General features: G+C 44.0%; 1 protein-coding gene across 15 annotated transcripts in view; it reads left to right on the forward strand.

Moving 5' to 3' along the window:
• The window catches only part of SEC31A (SEC31 homolog A, COPII component), a 33,974-nt gene extending 10,056 nt beyond the window's left edge, over positions 1-23,918 (forward strand). For 3 of the 15 annotated variants that reach the window (XM_090138987.1, XM_090138992.1, XM_090138988.1), the window contains exons 11-29: positions 663-899; positions 1,435-1,509; positions 3,307-3,363; positions 4,066-4,143; positions 5,230-5,305; positions 5,485-5,663; positions 6,944-7,070; positions 7,887-8,032; positions 9,435-9,608; positions 10,016-10,189; positions 12,219-12,311; positions 12,803-12,932; positions 13,495-13,845; positions 16,705-16,752; positions 18,091-18,149; positions 19,972-20,232; positions 20,386-20,505; positions 22,904-22,975; positions 23,332-23,918. In XM_090138987.1, the coding sequence (XP_089995113.1) occupies positions 663-899; positions 1,435-1,509; positions 3,307-3,363; positions 4,066-4,143; positions 5,230-5,305; positions 5,485-5,663; positions 6,944-7,070; positions 7,887-8,032; positions 9,435-9,608; positions 10,016-10,189; positions 12,219-12,311; positions 12,803-12,932; positions 13,495-13,845; positions 16,705-16,752; positions 18,091-18,149; positions 19,972-20,232; positions 20,386-20,505; positions 22,904-22,975; positions 23,332-23,511 (2,637 nt within the window). In that variant the 3' untranslated portion in view covers positions 23,512-23,918. Of the gene's footprint in view, positions 1-662; positions 900-1,434; positions 1,510-3,306; positions 3,364-4,065; positions 4,144-5,229; positions 5,306-5,484; positions 5,664-6,943; positions 7,071-7,886; positions 8,033-9,434; positions 9,609-10,015; positions 10,190-12,218; positions 12,312-12,802; positions 12,933-13,494; positions 13,846-15,345; positions 15,509-16,704; positions 16,753-18,090; positions 18,150-19,971; positions 20,233-20,385; positions 20,506-22,903; positions 22,976-23,331 lie in introns of those variants that run through there. The other 12 variants (XM_090138989.1, XM_031596674.2, XM_031596677.2 and 9 more) reach the window with 12 other exon arrangements.
• Positions 23,919-25,579: the final 1,661 nt, after the last annotated feature.

Consider the following 25,579-nt stretch of genomic DNA (forward strand, 5'->3'; position numbering starts at 1 on the left):
TGTACCTGTTCACTGGCTCTCCTGCAGTTGGAATGGGATACAGGATCAAAAGGATAAAAGTGAGAAAACTCATGAATTGAGATAAAGACAGTTTAATAGGTAAAGCAAAAGCTGCATGTGGAAGCAAAGGAGATGTCCTACTGGCGTGCAGATGTTTAGGCATTGAGGAAGCAGGGCTTCATCATGAACAGTGGATATATTTGAAGAGAAATGCCATAACTCAGAATGTCCCCCCACTTCCTCCCCTCTTTCCTGGAGGGGAGACTCTGATATGGTGTAGCTGTCATCTAGCAAAAGCTAAAACAGGGGTGTGGTGTCAACACTATTTTGATCACAAATCCAAAACATAGTATTACATGGGCTGCAGTGAATAAAATTAACTGCTGCCACAACCTGTACAACACTGTTGTAACATCTGAGATACAGACCCATTTCTCAGGACTCTTACATGCTTATCCAGCAAGCTTCTTTATTGCATGAAAACGTGGGGTGGGGGAAAAAAAATCAACAAGCTGATGTTAGAACTGTTTGTCTGTTGAATGCTGAGCATTTATGTACCAAATAAAAACTCGTGCATGCATGTGTATGTATGCATAGTTTTTTCATGTATACCCAAGCGTGTACTTGCATTTTTACGTGCTGTATTTGTGTCTTCATTTCAGTTTGGAGGCAAGCTGGTTACATTTGAAAATGTCAAGCCTCAACAGCAGCCAGGCATCGATCAGCAGCCACAGCATCACTATGTCTATGTGAGTCAGGTTGTTACAGAGAAAGAGTTCCTGGCACGATCAACCCAGCTGCAGGAGGCTGTGCAGTCCGAAGGCTTTGTCAGCTACTGCCAGAAGAAAATTGACATGGCCCAGGCTGACTTTGAGAGAAACGTGTGGGCCTTCTTAAAGGTAACATTGAGAGCAGTCCAGGAGTTCCTCATTGACAGGGAAAGCCGCTGAAGTAAGGATTTCTTCTCCACGTTACAGTGTTTTAGCAGAAGAGATGTTGGGAATGATGAGTGTGGTGCCCTTAAGCTCTTTTAGTATGGGTGGCCCAATAGAAGAATGAGGGTTCCTTGGGGGCCTGGGATCTTTGTAGGGCCTCAGGTGATTATGAGAGCAACCAGGACTTGGAGAAGGCATCCTCTGTTTTTGTCATTCCCTTTCACTGCATCTTTTTAAGTGCTGTTCACTGTGAACATTTAGAAGTTCCCAAGTGAAGCAGGTATGTGTAGTTTACCTGGAATAATCAGATTGAAGTCTTGCCTACCTGCTCAGTTCACCAAAGACCTTGTCAGGTTTTTATTTATTGGTTTTATTATTTTTTCTTGACTCTTTCTTGTCAGTTGCTGGCTCTCAGTGGATATCTGTTCAATTTAAGTGAAAAGTCAGTGAGTGAGTGTATGGAAATTGTCAATTGCAATCAAGTCGTCTTTTTTTGAAGGTGAACTTTGAAGAAGATTCACGTGCTAAATATCTTGAGCTGTTGGGATACAGAAAGGATGATCTGAGGAATAAGGTAAGTGTGGCTGAGAGCTGTGCTTGTGTTAAATACTTTGTTGATGGATTTATCTGCCAAGTACAGCCTTGTATAATCAACATACTCATTTGTGTGTGGGATTTGGTAAGAGCCATTAGTGATATCCGCAGGCTATTCCAGCACATTGAACTTTTTTATATGCTCTTTTCAGTGTGTTTCCCAGCAGATAGTATTTGTCAGTGCCTCAACTTTCCTAGTAGCTTGTACCTACAAGTGTTTTAGCAGTGTTGCTGGATCTTTTGTATAAACATGGCTGACTTGAGTATTTGTGTTATTTGTGGAATTCCTTTGTACCAGAGAGGACTGGATATCTTAAGTAATTTTGGAATTTTTATGGCAGTTGCAATTTGCTCTAGGCATTTTGTTAAGTCACCTTGGAATACAGTTCTACAATGAGAATTTCAAAGCAGCCAACAGACTTTACAGTCCAATCTACATCTGAGCGTCCCATGCTGATGAGAAATTTTTCTCCATCCAGAAGCTTTGATATTTATTGGTACAATTTATTCGTGTTTCTTGATTGAAAAGACATCCTTATTTTGTATCACTGAATCTGATCTGTTTTTAGGCTTTCTGATTAAATAACTTGTAAGCCACGGGTGTCCAACCTTTTGTCTTATCTGGGCCACACAGTGCAAAGGAATTATCTTGGGCTGCATGTAAAATATATAATACAATTTAATGTATGTAAGAAGAGAAACTTCATCAAAAATATAAAACTAGCAGGTCAGACATGTATTCTGTAAGCATTCTGACAAACCTAGAATAGTCACTTTTTGTGTGGGACGCCACTCATAATCAAGAAAAAAGAAAATCAAGGTCACACACAGCTACATTTGGAAAGGCAAAATCTGAATTACCAGGAAGCAATTCCTACTTCTTGGGAATGGAAATGGAAGAATGTTCTTATCTTGGTGGTGTACTGCTGCACATTTTGGCTCTTAGCTGCCAGCAGTGCTCAACCCAGGAACTTGTCAAATGCTTTCCCAGTTCTGGTGGAATGGTTTTGAATGTCTGACTCATTTCCATTGTATCAAACTAACGTTTTGAAAGAGTGTCTCCATAAAAATGACACCATTTACTAATTAAATGCTGAACTTATGATTGCAGACAATGTTTTTGCTGGCAGTTTGTCCATGGCTTCTAAACTTTTTCATTTATCCTTTGTCTTACACACATGATTAGAGATGGAAGGAGAAAAACAGCTCAAACCAATATATCTTCTGCCTATATTTTAAATTCTATTCATTAAATTTCATACATTTTTAAGGGCCCTAGAATGAATCTGGAGTCGTGATTTGCCTTGAAAAGTGGTAAAAGCTGGGAATTTCAACTCTGATGTACCTTGGAAAATCCTCCCCCAAGGCCACATGCCTGCTGTGTTTGAAACCAGTTTCCAGACCAGCTTGTTGCTCCAGGAAGATTGTTACTGCTACGTTTTCCCTAATCAGGGCAAACAGAGGGTTTCTTCATGTATACTCTGATATTATTTTTATTAGTGTGGTTTCAGCAGCTCTAGTGAGGTTTGAGGCCCTCAAGTTAACAATAAAAGGTTTAAAGGCACAGACCAGCTCTTGTTTCCATCAGAGCTTGGGGTGCACAGGGCTTAGCAGTAATTCCATTGCCAGACTGAGAAAGGAAATGGCTCTAACTTCATGTTAACTGTTTTGCAAGCAGTGTATCGGCTACATTTACTAGTTGTGCAGCCTGAGAGACCAATGAAGTCTCTCCCTAAAGGAAAAGGGCACTTCCTTAACAAATCTTGATTCTTTTCAGATTACATCAGCTCTGAATCTGAATAAAGAGTGTTGTGCAGATGGTGAATTGGGAGAGGTAAGCAAACATGTCCGTGTTCACCTCCACACATATCATAATGCCCCAGAGTAAGTCAGTTGTAATCTAGCACATGATGAGTTCCTACATTCAGTAGGGTGAAGTTACCTGTTTAGAGAAAACAGGACTACTTTTTTCCCTTCAAACTTCCCCATGTTTTCTAGCAGCAGGCTGTCAGTCCCAAATTTTGGGAAAAGGTCTCTGATATCTTTCCCCGTGCTGTTTTGCTGCCTGTGTGTAGCCTTCTGTTGCACTTTGCTTTCTGTGAAGTAGGGCAGAGCCTTGCTGCCTGCCAGCTGGTGTCAAGAGCAGTACCTTCCTAGGCTTTAGGAAAAAAAAAAAGCAGGTTTGAGAGTGTGCTTCTGTAATGCTTTCCTGCCTGATTAACTCAAAGGGTGTAGGTGTTACTTGTGCCCTACACAATCTGGATGTCATTTGTAGCTGCCTAATGGTGGAAAAAAAAATGCTGCACATTTTTAAGCAAATAAGATGAGAAGTTACCATGCAGTAGCAAATAGCAAGGAAATAGAGGGCTTCTGCCACATTCATTGTACTTGCACATATACTGCCAATGCATTTTTCTGCTTTGCAGACTGGCTCTGACTTTGGTGAGAAAGTGGATATTCTCTGCAGTGCAAATTACTTCTTTCTTTCTCTTCTCTGGCTTTTTCTTTTTTTTGTGACATCTTTTCTTTGCTGAAGGCTCCCACAGAATCTGATGTGCCTTTACTGAACAAAGGGGATGAAGGCCAGACTGCAGAGGAACAGTTCTTGGGAGAGGTATCTATTATCCTCTAGACTAACCCTGTTGACCTGCTGTGTATTTACTTTGTTACCATTAAGAACATTTCATCTTTTTGCCTTTTTTCTGGTATTATCTGTGGATGTACAAGTATTACTGAGAATGAATAATATGTGGGCTCTTGTTAAGTTCCATGGGGTTTTCTTATCAGTCTCAGCCATCGCTTGAATAGATTTTGGTGGCAGTGAAGGACGAGTTCATTTTGTAACAGTCCAGTTGGCACCAGAGCCAAGGACTTCCATCCGCTGTAATTTTCACTCTGACATTTACCTAACACATACTAAATGATCTCCTGCCACAACTCTAATGAATTCCTCTTTTTTTTAATGCCTTTCCTAACTGCTTTCTTCTCTCCCCCAGGTTAATAATTACCAAGCAGTCAGCTTATTACTGTCTGATTCTAGGTAGAGCTCTTTGCAGAGATGTAGCTGTGATAGTGGAGATGTCGGTTATCAGCATCACTCCCACTGGCATCCCAGTGCCAGCCTGTTTGCACCTGAAAGGCTAAAGTGAAACCTAGGTAGCACTGTGGGAGACTGTTCTTGGTGGAGGGGGTGGGGGTTAGGAGTGAAAGAGAAGGGAGAATATCTGATCTTGTGGTGGCTTTGCCTTGAGGTGTTTGTGGGCCTGAGTATCCCTGTGCGAAGCAGTACCCAGGAGCCAGGTGTCTGCTTGGTGGTATTTGTGGTTGATAGGCTGGTGCACTTCTGCTTGTGTAAGCTTTTGTCAGTAAATCTGGTTGTTTCAGTGCTTTTTCCCCCCTTGGCATCTATTGAAAAAAAAAAAAAAGAAAAAAAAACCACTTTCTCAAAACAGTGCTTGTATAATGGCATATTAACATACACTTTAACATACACTACAAATCTTTTGATGAATCTAGGATTTTCTCAATGACTTTGTGCAGTTACTAGAGGAAGTTGATGCTCTTCTAAGTGAAAGACTTAGGCAACTGGCAGTTTGAAGATCTTTCTTAACTTGTAGTGTAGGAGACAGGTTTTTAAAGATACGTGTATGTATTCAAATGTATATGTGATCTCAAAAATTTGTCTTTTCCTTTCTCATAGAGGGCCAATGACAATAAACAAGAAACTGAAGACTTGGGATCTGCAAGAAAGACTTTTAATATCTCTGTCAGTGGAGGTAAAATATATATATTTAGAATTAAAATTGTATTTAATTATGTAGGGATTGTAGTTTTCCTATATCAAACTACTTTGCAGAGAATGTTCTGCAGTATTGCAGAATGGGGTGAAATTACCAGCTGTTGCTTTTTAAATTAATTTTATACCATCATTTGAAAGTGCACTGTTCTCTTGCAGATGTGGACGGTTTGATTACCCAAGCTTTGCTGACTGGTAACTTTGAGAGTGCAGTGGATCTCTGCTTGCATGATAATCGCATGGCTGATGCCATTATCTTGGCCATCGCAGGTGGACAAGAGCTGCTTTCTAGGACACAGGAAAAGTACTTTTCTAAGATACAGAGCAAAATTACTAGGGTATGTATTTCTGCTAAGAACCAACATGCACGTAGGCTTTTGGCAACCTCTTTTTTACCTTACAAGTTTTCTTGCCATTTTATAGGTCAGCAGGAAGCTAACATGTTCAAATCTTCACACAATCTCAGAGCACAAGTATTTATCGTGTTTTAATGCAGTTTATTGGTAAGGAAAGAAGAGGCACAGTACCTGGGTAGTGCTTTCTTAGAGCAGGGCTGACTGCTGCCAAATATGATCACTTAAGGAGTTTGGGCACCTAGCCTCACAGGTTGCAACTCAGAGGTAGAATTTTGTTGGTCACTATCTGTGATCCAGTTTCAGACAGGAGTAGTTGGCATTTTTAGTAGCAGATGAATGAAAAGAGGAAAATCTCTGCAGGGTTTCTCTACCCATTTAGCTTCTTTCCCATGGTTGTCCTATACCAGGGAGAGCTTTGTACTGGATAGTGGCATCCTTTGGAGAAAGATGTTTTCGTGGAGAGTTGAACTGTTATCTGTGCTAATAAGTGAGTGTTGACCTTGCAGTTACGACCTTATAGTTGTTGTTCAGGTGTTTCTGTTTCTTGTTCCAAATGTCATGCCTATTGTTTGTTCAGCTGTTTTTGAGCTGAAACTCTTGGCATGACAAGGGCTTCATTCACTAAGTAGCAGCACAGTCTGCCAAGTCTGCCTTTTGTGAGAAGCAGAATCACTGGAAGCAAAGTTTCTGATGAAAGAAACTGGAATTTCACTTCTGGTAATTGTGAAGAGACAGCTTGAGTACATGTGTGAGGGGTGGGGATACTAGAACCAGCTTGGGGGTATTGCTGCTAATTTGCTTCTTGCTTCGAGCAGGGCTCTCAACTGCCTCTCACTTGATACCAAGAGCTTAAAGCTGAATAAAACAGTGAACTTAACAAACAAATGCTCCTTGCTGCGCTTTGTGTAGAAGGTTTATGGCTCAGTACTTGGCATAATACAGCTTCATCTACAAGAGCAATGCTGAAGAAAGACCATCTGCAGCAATCCCAGCTTGAAGAGATGTTTGTATTCTGTTAAAGTGTATTATACACTCTATAGCAAGAGTAATTACCCTGTGTTACCCAAGCTTGTTCTGAGATTTTTCAGTAAGCCCCTTTTAGAGTAAAGTTGTCTCTTGTGGAGCTTTTGAATTGCAGTACCATACCCGCCACAACTCTGGATGCAGTGGGAATGTATGCTTGCATTACACTTGAATATTCAAATAATACTGTACTATAAAAAATCCTACCAAATTCTTAACTGTGGTCTCTTCGGCTCCAGCTCATCACTGCAGTAGTAACGAAGAACTGGAAGGAGATTGTGCAGTCTTGTGATCTGCAGAATTGGAGAGAGGCTTTGGCTGCTGTGCTCACTTACGCCAGGCCAGATGAGTTTGCAGCCCTTTGTGGTAAGGATGCCTTACTGACTGGATAATACTCATCCTGTTTACTGCAAAACTGTGCATTTCTACTGTTGTTGTCCTACAGGTAAAATACTACAATGCCTTGCTAGCTTTGGTGGATCATATGGTTCTTCAGTACTGTTGCTGTAGGAGGAGGAGAACAACCTCTGCAGTGTTGCTTTGCTTGTATGCTCTCCAGTTTGCTGGGCACAGGGGGATGCCTCTGAGCGGGCAAATGTGTAACAGTGAAGTTGGTGTGATGGATGTCTCAGCTAAGGGGGCAGTCGCATGGAGCACTTCTGCATGAGATACAAGTGGAAATGTTCTAGAAAAGCTCTTTATGCTTTACCAAGTGTGTTTTGATTTTGGAGAAGCTGCCCTTTTTGTCAGGCAATGACCAGTTAGCATGTCTCCTTGTGTGCTGTGTAGCAGGCAAGTAGCTAAACTAGTTCGGTTCCTAGGGAAGTCTCATTAACAGTACTGATGAGTCTGACACCTGCGTGCTTCTCAGACACCTGCCTCAGTATTTGTTGTGCTGTGCAGACTTGTTTCAGCACACGCATCACCCCAAAGCAGATTCACAACTTTGCTTGCAGCTCCTTTGCAGTTGCATGCTCAGGTCACCCTCTTGAGTTGTTCTGAACTCCTGTGAGGTGATCGGTGCTGGAGTGTGTCCTCACAGATGGAACCCAGAGGCAATATCGCTTCTCACTGTGCTGAGCAGGAGTACAGCGAGTGTTGGAAAGTTTTCCCTGTGCCAGCAGCAACCAGGGGATCTGCAGGGTGGTTAACAAGCACTGTCTTGATTCATGTTTCCCTTAGATCTTCTAGGTAACAGACTAGAGAGCGAGGGGGACGGCCTGCTGCGAACGCAGGCTTGTCTCTGCTACATTTGCGCCGGCAATGTGGAAAAGCTTGTTGCCTGTTGGAGCAAAGTTCAGGATGGAAACAGCCCCTTGTCTCTTCAGGTCGGTATTTCCATGAAGAAAGATGTTGGAAGTGATGCATGGGGATCACATGGCACTTAAATCAAATGGCTGAGGGTAGAGCTTTGCTCATAGGATCGTATCTGTTGGAAAAGACCTCTAAGATCATCTAGTCCAACCCCAACCCATCCCCACCATGCCTGTTAACGATGACCCTCAGTGCTGCATCTCCACACTGCTTGAACATCTCCAGTGACAGTGACTGCACCACCTTCTTGGAGGCAATAGCTGTGTGTATATCAAGATGCAGATGCTTTGATTCTGGAATGGGTACTTTTAGCAGAAATAACTTGTAATTTGATATCAGAAAGTGTATTGTGAAACAAAATAGCCCCAGGGTCTACTCTGATGGTGGTCATGCTAATATACTTCCTGTGTAAAAGGCCCATAGGTAGCTATAGGGCTTAGTGTTTTTGTAAAGAAGTGACTTTCAGTGTTCATATATTTTGTGATAGATGCACTTTGGACATTTCTGCTTTTGGAATAGATCACTTAGACATTATGGAGGAGAAATCTAATAAATGATTTAAATAGCGAGAGAAGCTGTGGGAGGGTTTGTATGAATGTTTTCTCCAGGGGTTTGCATGTATGAGGTTTGGTTTCCGGCAGTGAGAGATCGTATATAGCAAATATCTTGAGGGAATAGGAGGATTGATGACAGTGAGATGAAGCAATTATTGAATAATTTATTTTATGGTATAATCTTAGTTTCTTCTATCTGTTCAGGGCCTTTGAAGGACAAGTTCTTGAGAGAACTCAAAGTAATGCTACCTGACCATACCTCTCTATCTTTAGAAAATTGAAGGAAATGGAATAATTTGAATTTCACTTGATTTTTTTTCTCACTTGCAACTTTTTGGAAGTGTCTTATCCATCTTACCCAAAGCATGCTGGCTTCGTTAGACACTTCTGCTCCAATTTGTGTGCTGATTGTATTGTTCTGCTCCTACAAAAAGTGAACTTGAATAATAGTCATAATGGTCTGCTTGCTAATTATGATATGAAATTACTGAGAGTCCCAGAAGCTGGTAGTTTTTGTGATGATTTTTTTTTTTTGACATACTATTTTGCTGGGGGAAAAACACAATAATACAATAATAATGTATTACTAAAGAGTCAACCAAAACTCCTTATTAGTGAAGTATTGTTGAAATCCTGTGTGGCTCACTCCTTTAAATCTATTACCATAAGATTTAAAAGAGCGTTTGAACGTTGATGTGGTAAATGTTCATTTGTAGTGCCTTCTAATGTAATGCAGAAGCTTGGGCTTCTCATTGAATGAGAGGGGTCATAACCCTGCAATGAATGCAGGGTTGCAGAGGAGCATGTTAGTCAGGGCCTCTTGCTCCCTGCTCTTCTCATTTTCTTTGACCTGTTCTTCTAGGATTTAATAGAGAAGGTGGTGATCCTACGCAAGGCCGTACAGCTCACCCAGGCCGTGGACCCTAATGCTGTGGGGGCACTTTTGGCTGAGAAGATGAGCCAGTATGCCAACCTCCTGGCTGCTCAGGGCAGTATTGCTGCAGCTCTGACCTTCCTGCCTGTAAACACCGACCAGGTGTGTGCTTTCAAACTTGGTACTCCCTCTCTCTGTTAATAGGCCCAGTTTAAGCAAAGATGTCAGTGTAATGCAGTTATCATTGGAAAAATCCCTCTGGATGTGCTGCTGATGGTGCTTTTTCCCCTTGGTGCATTGACCTTGCTGTACTGGCAGAAGTACATGACCTTGTTCTACCCTATAATTTCTCAGAGTTGTCATAGCAGACAGTGTCTGCCGACAAGGCTGTTGTTGCTGCTGTAAGCCAGCCATATTTCTCCTGCAAGAAAAACTTACTCCGGTCAAATAAAGCAGATCAGGCTTCTGAAGAGACAAACATTTGTTGATGTGTGGCTGGCAAATCACTTGTTGGGATGCACGGGGTGGCAGTCAGTGCACTTAACCTTTCTTTGCTGTCTTTCTTGCAGCCAAACATTGTGCTATTACGGGACAGGCTTTGCAGAGCCCAAGGGGAGTTGCCAGCAGGACAGGAAGCCATCAGGGCACCATATGAGAGACAGCCCATGCCCAAAGATCAAGCTGGCCCTGTGGCGGGACAGGTGCCAGGGCCTCAGACTTCAGCACAGCAGTACTACCAACAGGTAAATTGATTTTGGTAGTTAGTGTAAGACATCACACTTGAGTTCTGGAAAATGATGGCAAGAGCACTTGGTTTTTCTTTCTTTTGGTCCAAGCTGGGGCTCTAAGATGTAATCACCAAGCACCTTATGGGGATAATCTTTTGTGCTGCTCTTCAATCAGTTGAGATGATTTGCTCCTTGTCTGGAAACATCTCTTACACCTTGCCATGCAGCCTGTGGTTGAAGATCAGGTTGAAAGCCTCTCAGCCAACTGCAAGTATAGGATAGGTAGCATGGCCAGTGGGTGGGGCAATAGCAGGACAGGGCTGGACATGAGCTGTGCTGCAAGGGAGAGACCTGGTGAGTATGGGACTAGGGGAGCTATGCAGACAGGAAGAGGAGTACCGAGGGGATGGATGTTCTGCTTTTAGCTTCCAGGCTGAGGATGGCATTCCATCGGGCTACAAGGTAGGATCTCAGCCAGTGCCAGAGCGCAGTGCAGTGGGCAACTCTGGCTGTGTGAACGCTGAAAGAATCTCAGCATAATGCAGGTACTGGCCTTTCTGTGCAGGAGAGGTCTCCCAGTGCTGCCCTTCAAGCTCTGCCTGTCAGAAAAATGGGATCAGGGTGGAAGAAGGGCTGAAGAGCAATGGGGAGCTGGGCTTTGCTGTTTCCCTCTTTATGTTGATGGTTGTGGGTCCCTTTACCTTTTTTTGAGGCTGTTAACGAGCATTCAGAAGGGACAAAACCTTTATCCCATTCATACAGCATTACCTCACTAATGCAATTGCATCTGACTTTGATTGCCTCATTGCTAATAATTAATTCAGCTATTCTTTCTTGTGTGTCTGACCTTCCTCCTTGTAATGAGCAAGACACCATGTTTGGCTGTGGAAAACAGCACATTTCCTCTAGATGGCGTGGTTTTAGCAATGATTTTCAAAACACTGTTCCCATTTCTCCTATGGCTTCAGAAAAGCTATGATTTAAGAAAGCCCTACAGGTGATTGAAAGCCAGGAGTATTACAAGCCCCAGGAGCACACTGTGAGTGAGTTGCTCTCAAGGCTCTTCGTTTCCCCAGGAGCTTGGCATGAGCTACAGCAGGGACTTCAGGCAGGCAGGGCCATGTCAGAAAGGTGCCTGGTGGTACTTTGGTGAAAAATGACATTTTAAGTCTTACCTTTTTTTTTTTTTTTTTTTTTGCTTTTAAGAAAGCAGGTATGTTGGCTGGTTACATTTTGAGGCAGCATTTCCTTAATTGTTGTCCCAGATAGGAACATGCCTTTAGTCTTCAGTTTCCTTTTGGCATATGATTTCATGCTGGTTTTCATCTGGAAAAGAAACAACTAATAAATGATAGGGGTGGACAAATCTTTCAGATAACTCCAATGACAAAAACTTGATAATGATAAAAACTTGATGCAGACCTTTACAGTGGCTGTTGTATGGCTGATGGCAACATCAGTGTAACACTGTGCAGAGTTAAAAACACACCAGAGTTGTCTGAGCTTTCCTTCTGCCTGTGCTCAAGGAGAAAGGGCATTAAGATAGATGTTTGTGCTTTTGCACGAGCTTAGTTCAGATTTTAACTTTTTAATGCTTCTGAAACTCAACATAGATCACATCGTGTGAAGCAGTATGTTTGAATTTAACACAGGGCTTGTGATTTCCAGCAGCAGTAGGTGATGCTCAGTGCTGTGCAGTACCCTGAGGGGAGCTTCTGTGAAAGCAAACATAACATTAGTCCTATGAAGCCCTTCTTGTGGCAGACCTGGCTTGCTGGCACGTGTAACATCGCACTTGCTCCACAAGCTGTTGTAGCTGCCTCTTCTCTGTATTTAATCCTCACTCTGTGATTCACTTCTGTGCACAGTGATTTTGGCTGTCTTGAATGCACTTTCTTCCTCTTGTGATTATTTTTTTTTGGCTGTGTTGGAGGTGCCAGCATGCAAACCTGTCTCTGTTCACTTTGCATCTTGTTTTGTGAAATCCTTTAAACTTTTTTTATTGCTTTGTTTTCCATGATTGGTATTTCTTTGTTCAATTCAGGTTAGAATTGCCCCTACTGTCACTACCTGGAGTAACAAAACTCCCACTGCCCTTCCCAGCCATCCTCCTGCTGGCTGTCCCTCTGACACACAGGTATAACCTTTGTTATTCCCCTCCGAGCCCCTCTTCCACCCTGATAAGTCCCCTGGTGCTGTCTGTGCACATGACACAGTCTGGTGCGGATAGGTGGAAGAAGCAGCAGCTTCCACATGTGCTCAAGTTTTGCTCCTCTGCATTCTTCATTACGTTTTTTAATGTATTTTTCAACGTTGCCAAAACAATTGGCTCTGGAATGTTTTGTGTAGGAGTTCGATGTGACCTGAGCCCAGTCCTTGGGATATTTCAAGCATGATATTTTTCCTTCCCCTCTTTCCCTTGGAAATCAGAAGCATCAGAGTTAATACTTAGTTAATACTTAAAGGTGTTTGCCCCTGTGCTGCTGGTGGCTCTAAAAGGGAAGGTACATTCAAGCTGCTAAATGCCAACTGGTCGTTTTGTTGTGGGTCTGCTCTGGTGCTGTGTTACCATCACCAATGAAATCCTACTTCCCTGCACTCTTTTTCCTGCCACTTTTTTTTTCACAGGGAGACAAGCCACCTCCTCCAGGTTTTATCATGCCAGGTGCTGTTAACCCTAGTGCACCACCACAGCAAGCCACATCTCCAAGCTACAGCATGTACTCGCAAGCAGGCACACGGCCAGCGTACCCACAGAGTGAGTAGCTGCATCTCTCCTTCTTCCCACCCTGCTGGAGAAGCCAGGTGATAAAGGGGTGTCCCCATTTCACTGTCAGCCCGTTCCCTGGGGCTAGGGGGATTCCAAGCCAGCCTGACATTCCTGAAATAATATGAGGAACCCCACTTTTTTTGTGGGGGCCATACATGAGACACTGTCAGATGCTGTCTTCTCTACTGAGGTATCTGTAAATAGCTCATAAGCTTGCTTCTTGGCCACCAGCCCTCCCATAGGTATACTGGGGTCAGAGACCTGGGGATGAGTCTTAGAGAAGCAGCACTGGGCTTCCCAAGAGGGATCTACCCCCATCTGCCTGTGGCTGGGACAGTCTCCCTGAGGTTGCAGGGGACAAGGACTACCTTCTGGCTCCCTGCTCCCTAGAGAAGGCTGAGGTTTTAAGCAGCGGTTCTCAAGTGACTGGCAGTGTTTTGGGAGCTGGGATGAGGCTGTGCAGGTAAGTGGCAGGGAAGGGTCAGGAAGCAGAGGAAGCTTGTTCATGTGTTCTGAACATACTGACTGAATTTCTTCTTTCTGTTTGTAGCGTATCAGAGCACACAGCAGTACTCTTTTGGAACGGGGGAAACAGCTCTGTATCAGCCCCAGCAGCCTATTACTGCCCCTGCTTCAGCCTCTTACCCAAGCCCTGCCTCTAACACCAACCCTCCCTACCTACCCACTGCCCACCCTGTGCCCTCCCCATTGTACCCTGGGCAGCCTCAGCCCTCCCCGACGAGCCTGAACCCTGCCTCTTCATTCCCCCTTCCTCCTTCTGGTGCATCCTTTCAGCATGGCAGGCCAGGACTTCCAGCAACTTCTGTGGCTTATGCATTACCTACTGGACCAACAGGTACTCTGCCTGCAGCCAGTGACCTTCCTGCATCCCAGAGAACAGGTCTGCGCTTTGACTGGGGGGAAAGCGGGGAGGGGGAGAGGGTTTGGCTCAGTATCTCACTTAAACCTCACTTACTATTTGTGCATGCTTCATGGTGAGCGCTCTGTGTGAAGTTTTCTTGGGCCAACTCAAGGCACTTCTGAAACACTTGCCTACACGTAGCTTTTGGTTTGCCCAAGGCACAATGCTGTGGCATCACCTCATTGTGAGGCTGTCATGTGCAGTGGATAAATGGTGACACAGTGATAATTTGTTGAGGCTGACGCCAGCACCCACTGTGTGGCTGCAGAGTCGAATGAATTCATCAGTGTGTCCCTGCCTTGTGAGCAACAGGTCGAGCTTGGCTTGGCAGCATATTTAATTCACATTGCATTTGCTGGGACATTGGTTTACTTTGACAAATTTTTCCCTGGTTGCTTAGTGCAGCAGGTTTTACTGTAGCTGTGTATGCCCTAAAAGGTAATCAGAAGTGATTTAGAAGTGCTTTTAGGTGGCCTCTTTTCTGAATGCTAATCAGAAGCATGTGTGTGGCTGGGCCCCAAGAAGCATGTTTGAGCAGGCATGGTGAGAGCATGCATCCAGCTGAGGACTGATGCCTACTGGCAGCACCTGCAACTGCCTGAGTGTATTTGTGCTTTCTGAGACCTAACAAAGCTGTCTCCTGGCTGGCAGCTTGTGAAGTAACAGCTTTGCATGTGTCAGTCTGTGCAGGTGGCAGGAGTAGTACTTTCCTATACATGCTTCACATCCAGGTGGACTAAATCTGTGAGCAGAGGGAACACTATATGGGATCTGAGGGGTGTCATAGGGGTACTGGTAGGCCCTGTGGGCACTCTATCACTACTGTAATGCAGTGTAGCAACTGGGAAGAAAAGGACTTTTGCTGTCAAGAAATGAGGAGGACCATTGCGGGGCAGCTGCAGTGGGCTGTCTACAGCCAGACATCAAGTCCTGTTCTCCTTGGAATTACTGTACTGGGACCTTATCTGACCCCATGTTACGGGATGTGGCTGATCTGTATCTCTAACTCAGTGGGATTATTAAAATGGGTAGAATTGTTGGAAAGGAATCCAGGCTTTGGAGGTGGAGTGGCATTGTTATGCACACAGCATTGCTTCTGTGCCCCCAAACAAAGGCACAGAACAAGAAAATCGTTCTTTCTTATCCGTTTTACTACTGTATTTGCGTCACTGGCAGGCAGCACAGATATCACTGCATTTCTTAGGTTAAGAGTGAAGTGCTTAGTCCATGTGATGTGCTTGAGTGGATGAAATTCTGCATTCTGAGTGATAGAAACTATGGGCATTAATGATAATATGTGTAATTCACACAGGCTATGACCTAACATATCTTCCTTAGGTTGTTTTAATAGAAGGGAAATGGAGGTAGCATTATCAGCTCTGCCTTGCCAGGTTGCCTTTCAAACTTAAAAGCTATCTGTGCTGTGCTTTTTATAATCTTTCTGGGAGTTACCAGCACTGTTTTTATTTCTCCCCATAGCTGTAGGGAGAAGGCAGCCAAGTGTCAGACCTTCAGGAAACCAAACTGGCATCAGTTTTCTGCTGGCAAATGCCATGCTTGGGCTGAACTGCAGAGGGGGCTTCTGGGCACTGCAAGGTGCAGTGGGGCGGGTGGCTGCTGCCTGCAGCTGGAGGAAATAGAGGTATTCAAAACTCTGATTTTTTTTAAAGGTGACTTGTTTTAGGAAAGGTAAAAGCCTGGCTGTGTAAGTGCTGCAATTAGTGCATGTAGATTTCATATATTTAACCAGAAACACATCTTCCACAGTAGTTGCATTGCTTAGGGAAAGGAGCCTTCATTTGAGATCTCTCCGAAAAGCAGAAATCTATAACCAGAAGTAAATCCATAGTTGTGGCTGTTCTGGAGCTGAGTTCAAGAATGGTCTGATACAGCAACATCGTGTCTCACTTTGCAAATGTGTTTGGTTAAGGGGAGCGAGGGACAACATGAAGTGTGGAGTCTTGAATAGTACCTGGCCTTTGAGCTGCCTTGGGTTTAGAGATGCACTTGGAAAATAAACAGTTCTGTGAAGGTCTTCTCTCCTGTCTTCTAAGTGTATGTAACCTCAGTGCGTTAAACCATGCTTGTGTCTTGCAGTCAGCAACTGAGCCCACATTGATTTTCATTTTCAACTTGTCTCTCTTTTAACCCGCTTTGAAGGGAGTTCGAATCTTCAGGGTCCTGCATCCTTTTTGGAGTTGTGATAGAGAAGCTGTGAGCTATAAACACATCAGACTGACCTCAGAGACAGGAGTTGTTGTTTGACCCTGATGTTTCTCTTCTCTTTGCAGTGGTTAACAGTGTGTCAGTTATATTCTGCCCCTTGGGTTTGTTGTCCTTCCATATGGGTTTAAAGTGACTTTTGCCATGCTAGATGCAGACAAGAGCCTTGACTCGAGCAAATGATTGGCATCCACCTTGAGGTCAAGTCCTTAAAACATCTGAAGAGCTTTCTGGAATGAAAGAACGATGGTCAGAAGAGTGTTGCTAAGAGTAATGGTCTGTCAGTTGTGCTGGCCGTTAGGAATAGAAAATGAATGCTGAAAGAGATAAGAGTAGGCCAGGACTCCTCAGCGTTTGCTCAAAGCAAGAAATGCTGATTTACTGCTTGGGAAGAGGAACAGGGCTGTATGGGGGAAAGGCAGACAAAAACAATTTCAGAGGGTGGGTTGGACAAATGGCTCCTGTCTCTCAGCTGGCATTTTAATTACGTTAGATGTTTTTCTTCTGACTCCTTATGCTGATTGAGATAAAGCATGAATGTAAAATTCTAGGAAGAATGCTTTACTGCTTTTGAGGGAAAACCCTTTTTTTCAGTTCTTTGCTTTTTATCTGCAGAAAACCTACCAGCTCAAGACCAGGCCTCTCCCTTGGCAGGTGAACTAGGTACCACCTCGGCTGAAAATGATCACAGCCACTACCTGAAATTAATTGAACAGACATCAGTAAATGCATATGTTCCTCAGAGAACATCAAGTGCAATGCTGTTTTCTGATTAGACTTTAATCAATTCAAATGTATAATTCCTTAATTAAAACCAATAACAAAAAAATCTGGAGTTTTTAACCACAGAAACAAAAGCTGCTGTGCTTTTCTTATTTCCCAACAAATTATTCCAGGAAACTGTCAGCACTGTGTGAGGCTTTAATGTGTTCCACTGTCAGCACTGCAGAAGTTAGACTTCTATATCAGAAATACTCTGGGAAGGGATTTTCTGGATAGGGAGAAGCAGAGCCCTAAGGGCAGTGCTTCCCATTTGTTCACAGGAAGCCAGATGTGAAGGGGACTTAATTTGTTTTCCATTTACCCCATCAATGTGCTCTGGATGTGAAACTTGTTTAACAAAAGCTTGGGAGAAAATGGAATTTCAGAGGAGCAAATTCTGCAGTGACGTTACGCTCTGCTGTCTGAGGTGAATTGATCATTTGCTAAGTGAAAAACACTGTGGTGAAAAAGTCCATTGAGCAGGGATTTGGTTTCAGCTTTTTGTGGCTTTGTGCAATAAATCCTGATTACTTGGCGAGGCCGCGGTAGCGCTGACAGAAAATGTCAGCTCTGGGATGAGATAGGAACCATTTCTAATGCACTAACGTGAGCTTTGGTGTACAAATATTGCAGCTTTCCTTGAAGAGCAGAAAGTTTGGTACACTGGACTGGGAATCTGTGAATCTGCTCAGACATGCTCTGTTTTTCAGCTTGAAACAAATTGTTCTTGGTGGAGAAAGCTAGATGGGCTGCCCCAGCACCCATGAACCTCCTGTAGCTGGCAGGGGAAGCCTGGTGGTGTTGTTCCTGGTGTTTCACAGTGGCTGGGTGAATCTGGCTTATGCTGTTGAAAGCTCCCCTGGCTTCTTCTGTCTCCTCTTTCCATTTAGTTTTGCTGGGGAATGTGTATAATGGGGAAAAAAGTGCTCATTCCTAATGTCGTATGGTTAGGAGAAATTTTCATGGCTAACTGTGAAGTTGTCTCAACATATGCAGTCTGTGCAGCAGAGCAGTGTTTTGGCCATGGTAGGCAACTGCCTGCCTTTTTACAGAGCCCATCTGTTTCAAGTAGCTATCCTGCAAGAGACATGCTAGTTAGAAGGAGAACAGGGAGAAAAAAAAAAGAGGGAAAAAAAAACGATAAGTCTCTGCCATGGAAAGGAGCCAGCCTGAGCTCCAAGAGGCATCTCTGCCCTTCTCTGAGGTGTACTCACAGTCTCTTTTTTCTTTCTGTCCCAGGACCTCAGAACGGCTGGAACGACCCTCCTGCCCTGAACAGAGCTGCCAAGAAGAAAAAGGTATTCTAGGAAGTCCTTCTTCAAATGGTTGAGTGCTGACCACTTGAGAAGCAGTAACCTAACCTGCTCTGAGAGAGTTTGTTCGTGGGAGAACGAAAGAGAAGGGTTAGATGCAAACAAAAGCCACATCTTGTGAACAGAAAATGGCCTTCATGTCTTTCCAACATGCATTATCTCTCTCAGAATGTTTGTGCTTCTAAAGAGAATAGTGGCTTTGTGCTAGAGTTGTTGTTAATAACAACACGAATCCCTGTTTGAAGGAAGAAAATACTTTTGGACTGTTTTCATTGCAGAAAAGCAGTTGAGTTTTGCCAGAGATGATACTTAAGAGAGATGATGAGGCTGTGCAAATTGTTACAGATTATTGACTACACTGGAGCTGAAAGCAATTTATCCTGATTAAGGGTTTGACCCTGAGAGATCTGCTAAAAGTAACATAATTTTCCTGATAGAGATAGTGCAGTTTGGTTCAACAAAAAAAAAAAAGGATTTAGATTGCAGTGGGACAGAACAACTGGGGATGCTTGGCAGAGAGCAGAGTGAGCCTTTTCATCCCCTGGTGCTCCATAGCAGTCAGCATTGCTCACAGTACGTTTGGGAAGCAAGTCTGGAGCATGTCAGGTGCTTGTGGCAAGGAAAAAAGCAGTTGGAGCAGGCAAGATAAGATCTGAGTGAAAGCAGTCTCCTGTGACCCTTAGAGTTTGGTCTCCGCTTACAGCTAGGAAGCCGTTGGGTAGAGGGGACTTTGTTCCTGGCTGACCCCATGCTGGGACTTGTGTCCCACAGCCACTGTGCTGCCTTCAGACCTTAAGGCTCTTGGGCAGGAGGGAAAGAGCGGTCAGTGAGAACTGCAGGCTCAAGTAAAATCCTTCTGTTCTGTGTATCATGGCCACAGTTTCTGCCATGGTGAGGGCTTGCGAGCCAGCTCCCCTCTGAAGGAGTGATGTTTGTCCCATGGTTCTGTTGAATATTAAACCTCATTCAGAAATGTTTAGATGCTTCCTTTGCTTACGTCCACTGCACGAGGTGGAGATTTAAGCTGTAATGACTCATTACATGGGTTTTATTGTATAAGAGGAACACTGTTGCATTTCAAGCCATGGCGTAATTTGCAGCCATTTTTCTCCTAAACTAAAAACATGGCAGTTGGCATTTAAAAGTTTATTGATGTCATTCATTGCATTTCTAACTGTCATCAGTGCTGTAACAGGAATATTTTTCTTGCTGTCCCATACCACCAGCTTAATTCTGGCATCTTTCAATCAGGATTGCATTCAGCATTCCACGATAGTTCATTTTTCTTTGTACCTCTAAAGAAATGTGTGTATAGGCATGGGAGCTCTTCATTTTGTTTGGATTTCTGTCTGCCTTGTAGCAGAAGCTGACAGCTCATTTTGTTGTCTCTTCTCTCTACCAAATGTTTCCAAAATACCCCTGTGTAAAGACTGGCAGATGCTCAGGGATGAATCTGAACTGCGCTTATAATCTGTCTTAGTGCAAATGTGTTTGCCAGAAGCTTGAAAGCCTTTCAGAAGCTTTATTGGTGCATGCTGCTAGCTGTGACCTATGTTCTGCGTGGACAAAAAAGCAGCCACAAAAATCTAAATGTAATGATCAGAATGCATACAAGTGTAGGTTCTTTGTATGCAGCTGCTGCCAGAGGAAGGGGTGAGTGAAATCCCACCTGCCGCCATTGTTTCTAAACCCCAGGGGCTCAGCTCTCTGCCTGGCTGGGCTCTCAAGTGTTGTGAGTAGGGATGTGGGGAGCTGGGTGCTGTCTCTGTTTGCAGCAGCGGCATAAGCGCTGTTTGTTTTTTCCCAGGTCCCCGATAACTTCATGCCCCCAGTTCCCATCACCTCACCCATCATGAACCCGCTGGCGGATTCACAGGCACAGATGCAGCAGCCTCCAGCAGCCCCGGTGGGCACACCCAGCTTTCAGCCTCTGCAGCTCCCTGCAGGGCAGCAGACACCACTGGGCCCCTATGCACCCCAGGCTCTGGGGCCGGGTGTTGTGCCTCCCACTACCTTCAAACCCAGGACAGAGGGAGCTCCCGGGGCCCCAATAGGCAATGCCATCCAGGTAATGTAACATTGACATTGTGTGGTTTGGGTTTGTGCATTAGCAGTGCCCTGTGGGCTGGGATCCTGGTGTCTGGTTGTGTGGCTGGGATTAGTTAAAAATGATGTGGGGTTGCAGAGTGGCTTGGGAATCCTCACCTGTGCTGTTTCTTAGCATGTTCAGGCATTGCCAACAGAGAAGATAACCAAAAAGCCCATCCCTGAGGAGCACCTTATTCTGAAGACAACATTTGAAGCCCTTATCCAGAGGTGCCTGCTGTCTGCTTCTGATCCGGTAGGTCTCTGCCATGGTTCTGGAGTAACCCTGTATTTAGGTGAACACACTGGTGTCTTCAGGCACAAGCAGTGCATAGGAACACTGTGTGCACATGTAGTGTGATGATTTGGAAGCAGAGCAAGGCCCTGCTGGCAGTCCAGCTGCCCAAGGAAGAGCAGCTGGTATTATGCCAGGTCAGAGCTGAGGCTCGCATCTGTGAGTACCTGTGCCTCGGGTTCCCATCTCTAGTTTTTGTGATTTCTGTTAAATTTGTCTCAAAAGGAAACAATGGGTAGCTGAGAAGTGGAAGGCTAAGAGCTCTAACATAACTGCTGAAGCTAGGCAGGAACAACATCCCACAGTTTTTGCTACGTTCTGAACAAACCATCCATCTCAGAGCTTCTCATTTCTTCCCAGTAGTCAGTGAATAGCACACCAAGCCCAGATGCTGACTTTTTGGCTTGTGCATGCTGGAAGATGGATGATGGAAGACAGGATGGCAGTGGTCAGTAGTCCAGATCCACACTCCCATTATTGCTGGAAACTGAGCAATCAGAGCTCTATGGATGTGGGAGTAAATTGAGCATTCAGTGTCACTTGTGTTGGTTTGCTGCACCGTTTCAGGTGTCTCTAGTTTTGACTTTTGTATATATTTGCTCCTTCTTTCCCCCTTGGGTCTCAATGCAACGGTTTCATGGTGGACTTGCCCACTTGTATGGAGAAATTTTTAAAGGCCATAAACCTTGCTTTGGAAAGACCCCATTGTGTTTAGCAGCATTTGTTTGCTCAAAAAATTCCTTTTTTTTTTTTTCTAAGATTATTCTTCAGAGCATAGGCCCTCAGTCCTTTTGTTTCTTGAATCACCTCTCTTTTCCCAGACGCACAGTGAAGGCAAAAGTATTCACATCAGTACACAGGGATTGCTTTTCTGCTCTGCCAACACAATTTGATTTCTTGCTCCTTAAGTCCCTCTGCTGTTAGGCAGAGCAAGCATTTCTGGCACTCGGCACTGAGAAACACTGCCCTGACTGCACGCATCAGTTGCTGTCGGCATGGATGTAGGCATCACTGCTTTATTACATGCCAAAGGGGAAAAACGGGTGCTTGAAGGGCATTAATGTTTAGGGTTTGGTGCAGAAGAGGGCCAGGAGAACAAACAACGTGTACTTGTGCCTAATTTCCTGTGGCTGGAGAGATGTCTTGCCTTGCAGAGCAAAGTTAATTTCTCTTTGCCTTAGCACTTACAGCTGGCTTGTAGATCTTTTCACAGGTTTTGAAACAGATGTCTAGTGGTCATGTATCTAAGAGAGTTAGGAAGCCTGAAAGACTGTTTCTTACCAGCTCCTCTGGTGTGCTCTTTCCTTACCTGCCCTGTCCTTTGACAGCTGCTGAGGGGCCTTCCACACATGACATGAGAGATCTGCATCCAGTGTTCTTTTCTATGCCCTTTGCCATCCAAACAGCTTCCCCTAATTTCTGGCAGAGCAGGCACACCTGAGTTAGAGCCTTCCCTTAGGTTTTGATTTTATCTCTCTGCAATTACTTAACCCAGGGAAAATTTTCCTGTTACTGGGAAGATGGCACTATCCTAAATGAAGATGGATTGATGCATGGGTACTGATGGTAGGAGTAGGTTCCAATACACTTGTGCACTGATAGAAATTATACTGCTACTGACCTTTTTATTTTTGCTTTTGTAATTGTAATCTGGTTGCTTTGCTAATGTGTTTTCTTGTTATTTTGGAGTAAAATATCTTATTTCTGTAGCTGTTTGAAAAACCACGTGGATGTAATGCATTTCCCTGGGAGCTGCGGTGCTGTGAAATATAATGGGATGATTTAAATTTTAAGAGTCTTGTGGCAAAGTCATTCCATAGACACCAGTGGGTGGTTTATTCTACATAGAACTCATGGAAGCAGAAAGGATCTTTAAGAACAATTTGGGTTAGGTTATTAGTTTTTCTGTTGACAGCTCCTGGCTTTACTAGTCAGGCAATGAAAAACATAGCTAGAACCTGCTGTAAATGATGACTGCTTGTGCCCTTAAGTTCTCAGTGACATCACTGGATGCTTAATTCCAGTAATATCTTTATTCAGCCATTGCAGTGCTTTGCCAGTACGCCATCAAACAAGAGTCCTGTTCAATCTCTGTCTCACTTTGCATGCCAGCTGTACTGGTGGGTTTTACAAATGACCCTTTGGTTGTACCTTTAAAGGTTACTGTACTATATAGGTAACTGGAGCGGTTGCATGTGGAGAACTGAATTTCACCTGGTCTCTTCTAGCAAAATGAAGGGAGAAAAATACAGAGCAAAACATTAGCAAAATGTTCTTGTCCAAGACGTTTTATGTGTTGCACAGACCTCTTTGCAATGTGCTTACTATTGCTCATTCTTAATGTGTTTTTCTTTTGCAGCAAACCAAGAGAAAACTAGATGATGCAAATAAACGCCTGGAATTTCTATATGACAAACTTAGGGAACAGACAGTAAGTGTTGTTTTTTACACTTTGCCTCAGTCAAGTGGCCAGTTAACTACCCCAGAGACGTGAAGCTCAATAGGTTTTTTGTGACCACAGTCTGCTGCTGCAGGACTCCCACCTCAGGAAACTGCAGCCACTGGGGGCTCACGGGGGCAGAGATTGCAGTGAATCTGTCTTCTGCTTGAAGTCTGCTGTCAGCACCTTTGCTCAGCATGCACTGCTTCTGAAGGCTGCTGTCCTTTAAAATAAAGGACCCAATTGCAGCACCTTCTTGAGAGGCAGAGGTGATAGTCAGGACTTCTGTTGTGCTAGCACTCCTGTTTTTGCTTAACTCTGACCTGCCTCATCTGGCTTCCTCACAGCTCTCTCCAGCCATCGTTAGCGGCTTGCACAACATCGTGAAGAGCATTGAAACCCGCAACTACGTGGAAGGACTGAACATCCACATGCACATAGTCAGCAACAGCAACTTCAGCGAGACCTCTGCTTTCATGCCTGTTCTGAAAGTTGTCCTCATCCAGGCCAATAAGTTGGGTGTCTGAAGTAACCCTTTTCTTGCAAGGCCTGTGATGGTTGCTTTTTCAAAGAAGTGCATTTCTATACAGCAAACATGCAAGAAGCGGACCAAGCGCCAGTCCTTACGGCATGTCGCAATAGAGCTCTGACAAATGGCATTACACTCTCCCTGCAAAATCCATCACTCTAGGTGGGCCTTGGAGCCCTGGTGCTTTTCTTTTTATTTTTAACTGTTATTCTCATCCCCAATGGTTTGTCTACAGATAGTGTATTTAATGGGGATGGCGCCCCATATTGTCAATTTTTAGATGCATGTTTTACTGTTAAACAGTGGCTTTTAATAACAGATACATGTGAAAGCAAGAAGATAGGTTGTGTATCAGACCCTCACTGTTACTTAAACACCAGATTAAAGAATCTGATCCTGTTATAAGTGTAGTTGGTCTTTCATTTTATGAGACTGCTTGCAATTCTGTTATTATAATTTACATGTCATATAGCTTAATTTTGCACTGGGACAAATGAGCGAAATAAAGGCTAATGTTGTATTTTCAATAAATGTTAATTTATTAAAAGGTGTTGTGATGAAGTGCAACTTAGATATTTTGAACCTGGAGTACAGTGAGGCACCTTTCTGTGGCTCCTGAGCTGCAAGGATATGTTTATCTTTCTGTGTTGCTTGTGATAAAGCTCTACTTAACATTTACACTGAGCTATTGACATTTCAAGGAAGGGTTTTGCAGGAGTTCTGAACAGATCTGTATGCATTTATTAAAAGCGGAGAGCAGAAATAATGTGGAATGGTTTAAGCCACCCTTACAGAGAGATTCTATGCAGTGTGCAAACAAGGTACCAATTGTTTCTTGCAGTCCCCCCTGAGCATGGAGACTGGCCACTGCTGTGTGGTGAGACTGCAAGGAAGGCTTTGCTGCTTGGGTCAGGTGGGTTTCTCAGCACATGGCCTCTCCTGCAGCATGGTCAGAGCTGGCTTTAAGAATTTCCAACAAGTGTGCCATGAATTGTCTAGGCTAGAAAGAGCAGTTGGAATCAGCTGGTTTAAAAGAAAAAGAAAAAAAAACAGCCTGTGAGAAGCAGTTCTGTATTAAAAAAAAAAAATGTGGAGAGTCTGTGCAATGTAGATGTGGCAGTGTGTATTGCAAGAAATATTACAAATAGTAATAACACAAGTTATGATTGATTCCTGTGACTTCACACTGATTATTAGTTTGTCAGGCAAAGTAGTTCTGCTCCTCTGAGGGAACTGAGCTTAATCCTATTTCTAATCCAGTATTTGCTGACCTCCTAAACTTTTATGATTGGAGAAGGTGAAGCATTGGACTGGAGTTACTTTGTTTCCAAAATGTAAAAAGCCATTGGACTAATTTTCTTCCTGTTAATCTCAGATATAGATTTCTTACCAGTAGTAGAAGTAGTTTGTCTGCAGCTCTTTTTCAGAAGGGGTTGTAGGTACTGTTTCATCCATCCACGCACAGAATAAATCTGTGTAAGCCAGACCTGTGCTCTGCAACTCGTGGCTGGATCACTGCATTGCCTGAGTTCAGCACAGGACTGCCTGTGAAAATCTGCTCCTCTCCTGAGAACAGCTGAGATTAATAGTAACAGTTCACCGGTGCTACTGCCGTCTGTTCCTATCTTCAAGGAATGCCAAGCAATTAGCTGTCCATCTGATGTTATAAATGCAAATGGCTGGCTTCCTTTGCAGAAGGCAATGATGCTCTGCCAATTTACACTGCTAAAAGAATTTGGCCCCAAATAGGCCAGTTTTAATCTCGGTGAGAAGAGATTTATACCGGGCAATGTGGGCGGCTGCCTCTACTCCCTGACTGCTGGTGCTGGGCTGAGTCCTTGAGCCAGAGCTGGGGAGATGATAAATCACACACTGATAGCAGGACCAGTCCTGATGTGCCCAGTGTGTTGTGGGGAGTGTGGGACTGAGTGTCCAGCCCCAATTCTTTGTGTGTCAACCTGGGTGTCTGTAGTCAACTGGGGTCCTGTGGGGCACAGACAGGACATACAGGTGTGCTTAATGCAACCATTGTTCAAAAAAGGCTGCTCTGATTGAGGTTCCCACAA

The sequence above is a fragment of the Phasianus colchicus genome, chromosome 4 (assembly GCF_987193195.1).
Source record: "Phasianus colchicus chromosome 4, bPhaCol1.hap1.1, whole genome shotgun sequence".
Lineage (NCBI taxonomy): Eukaryota > Metazoa > Chordata > Aves > Galliformes > Phasianidae > Phasianus > Phasianus colchicus.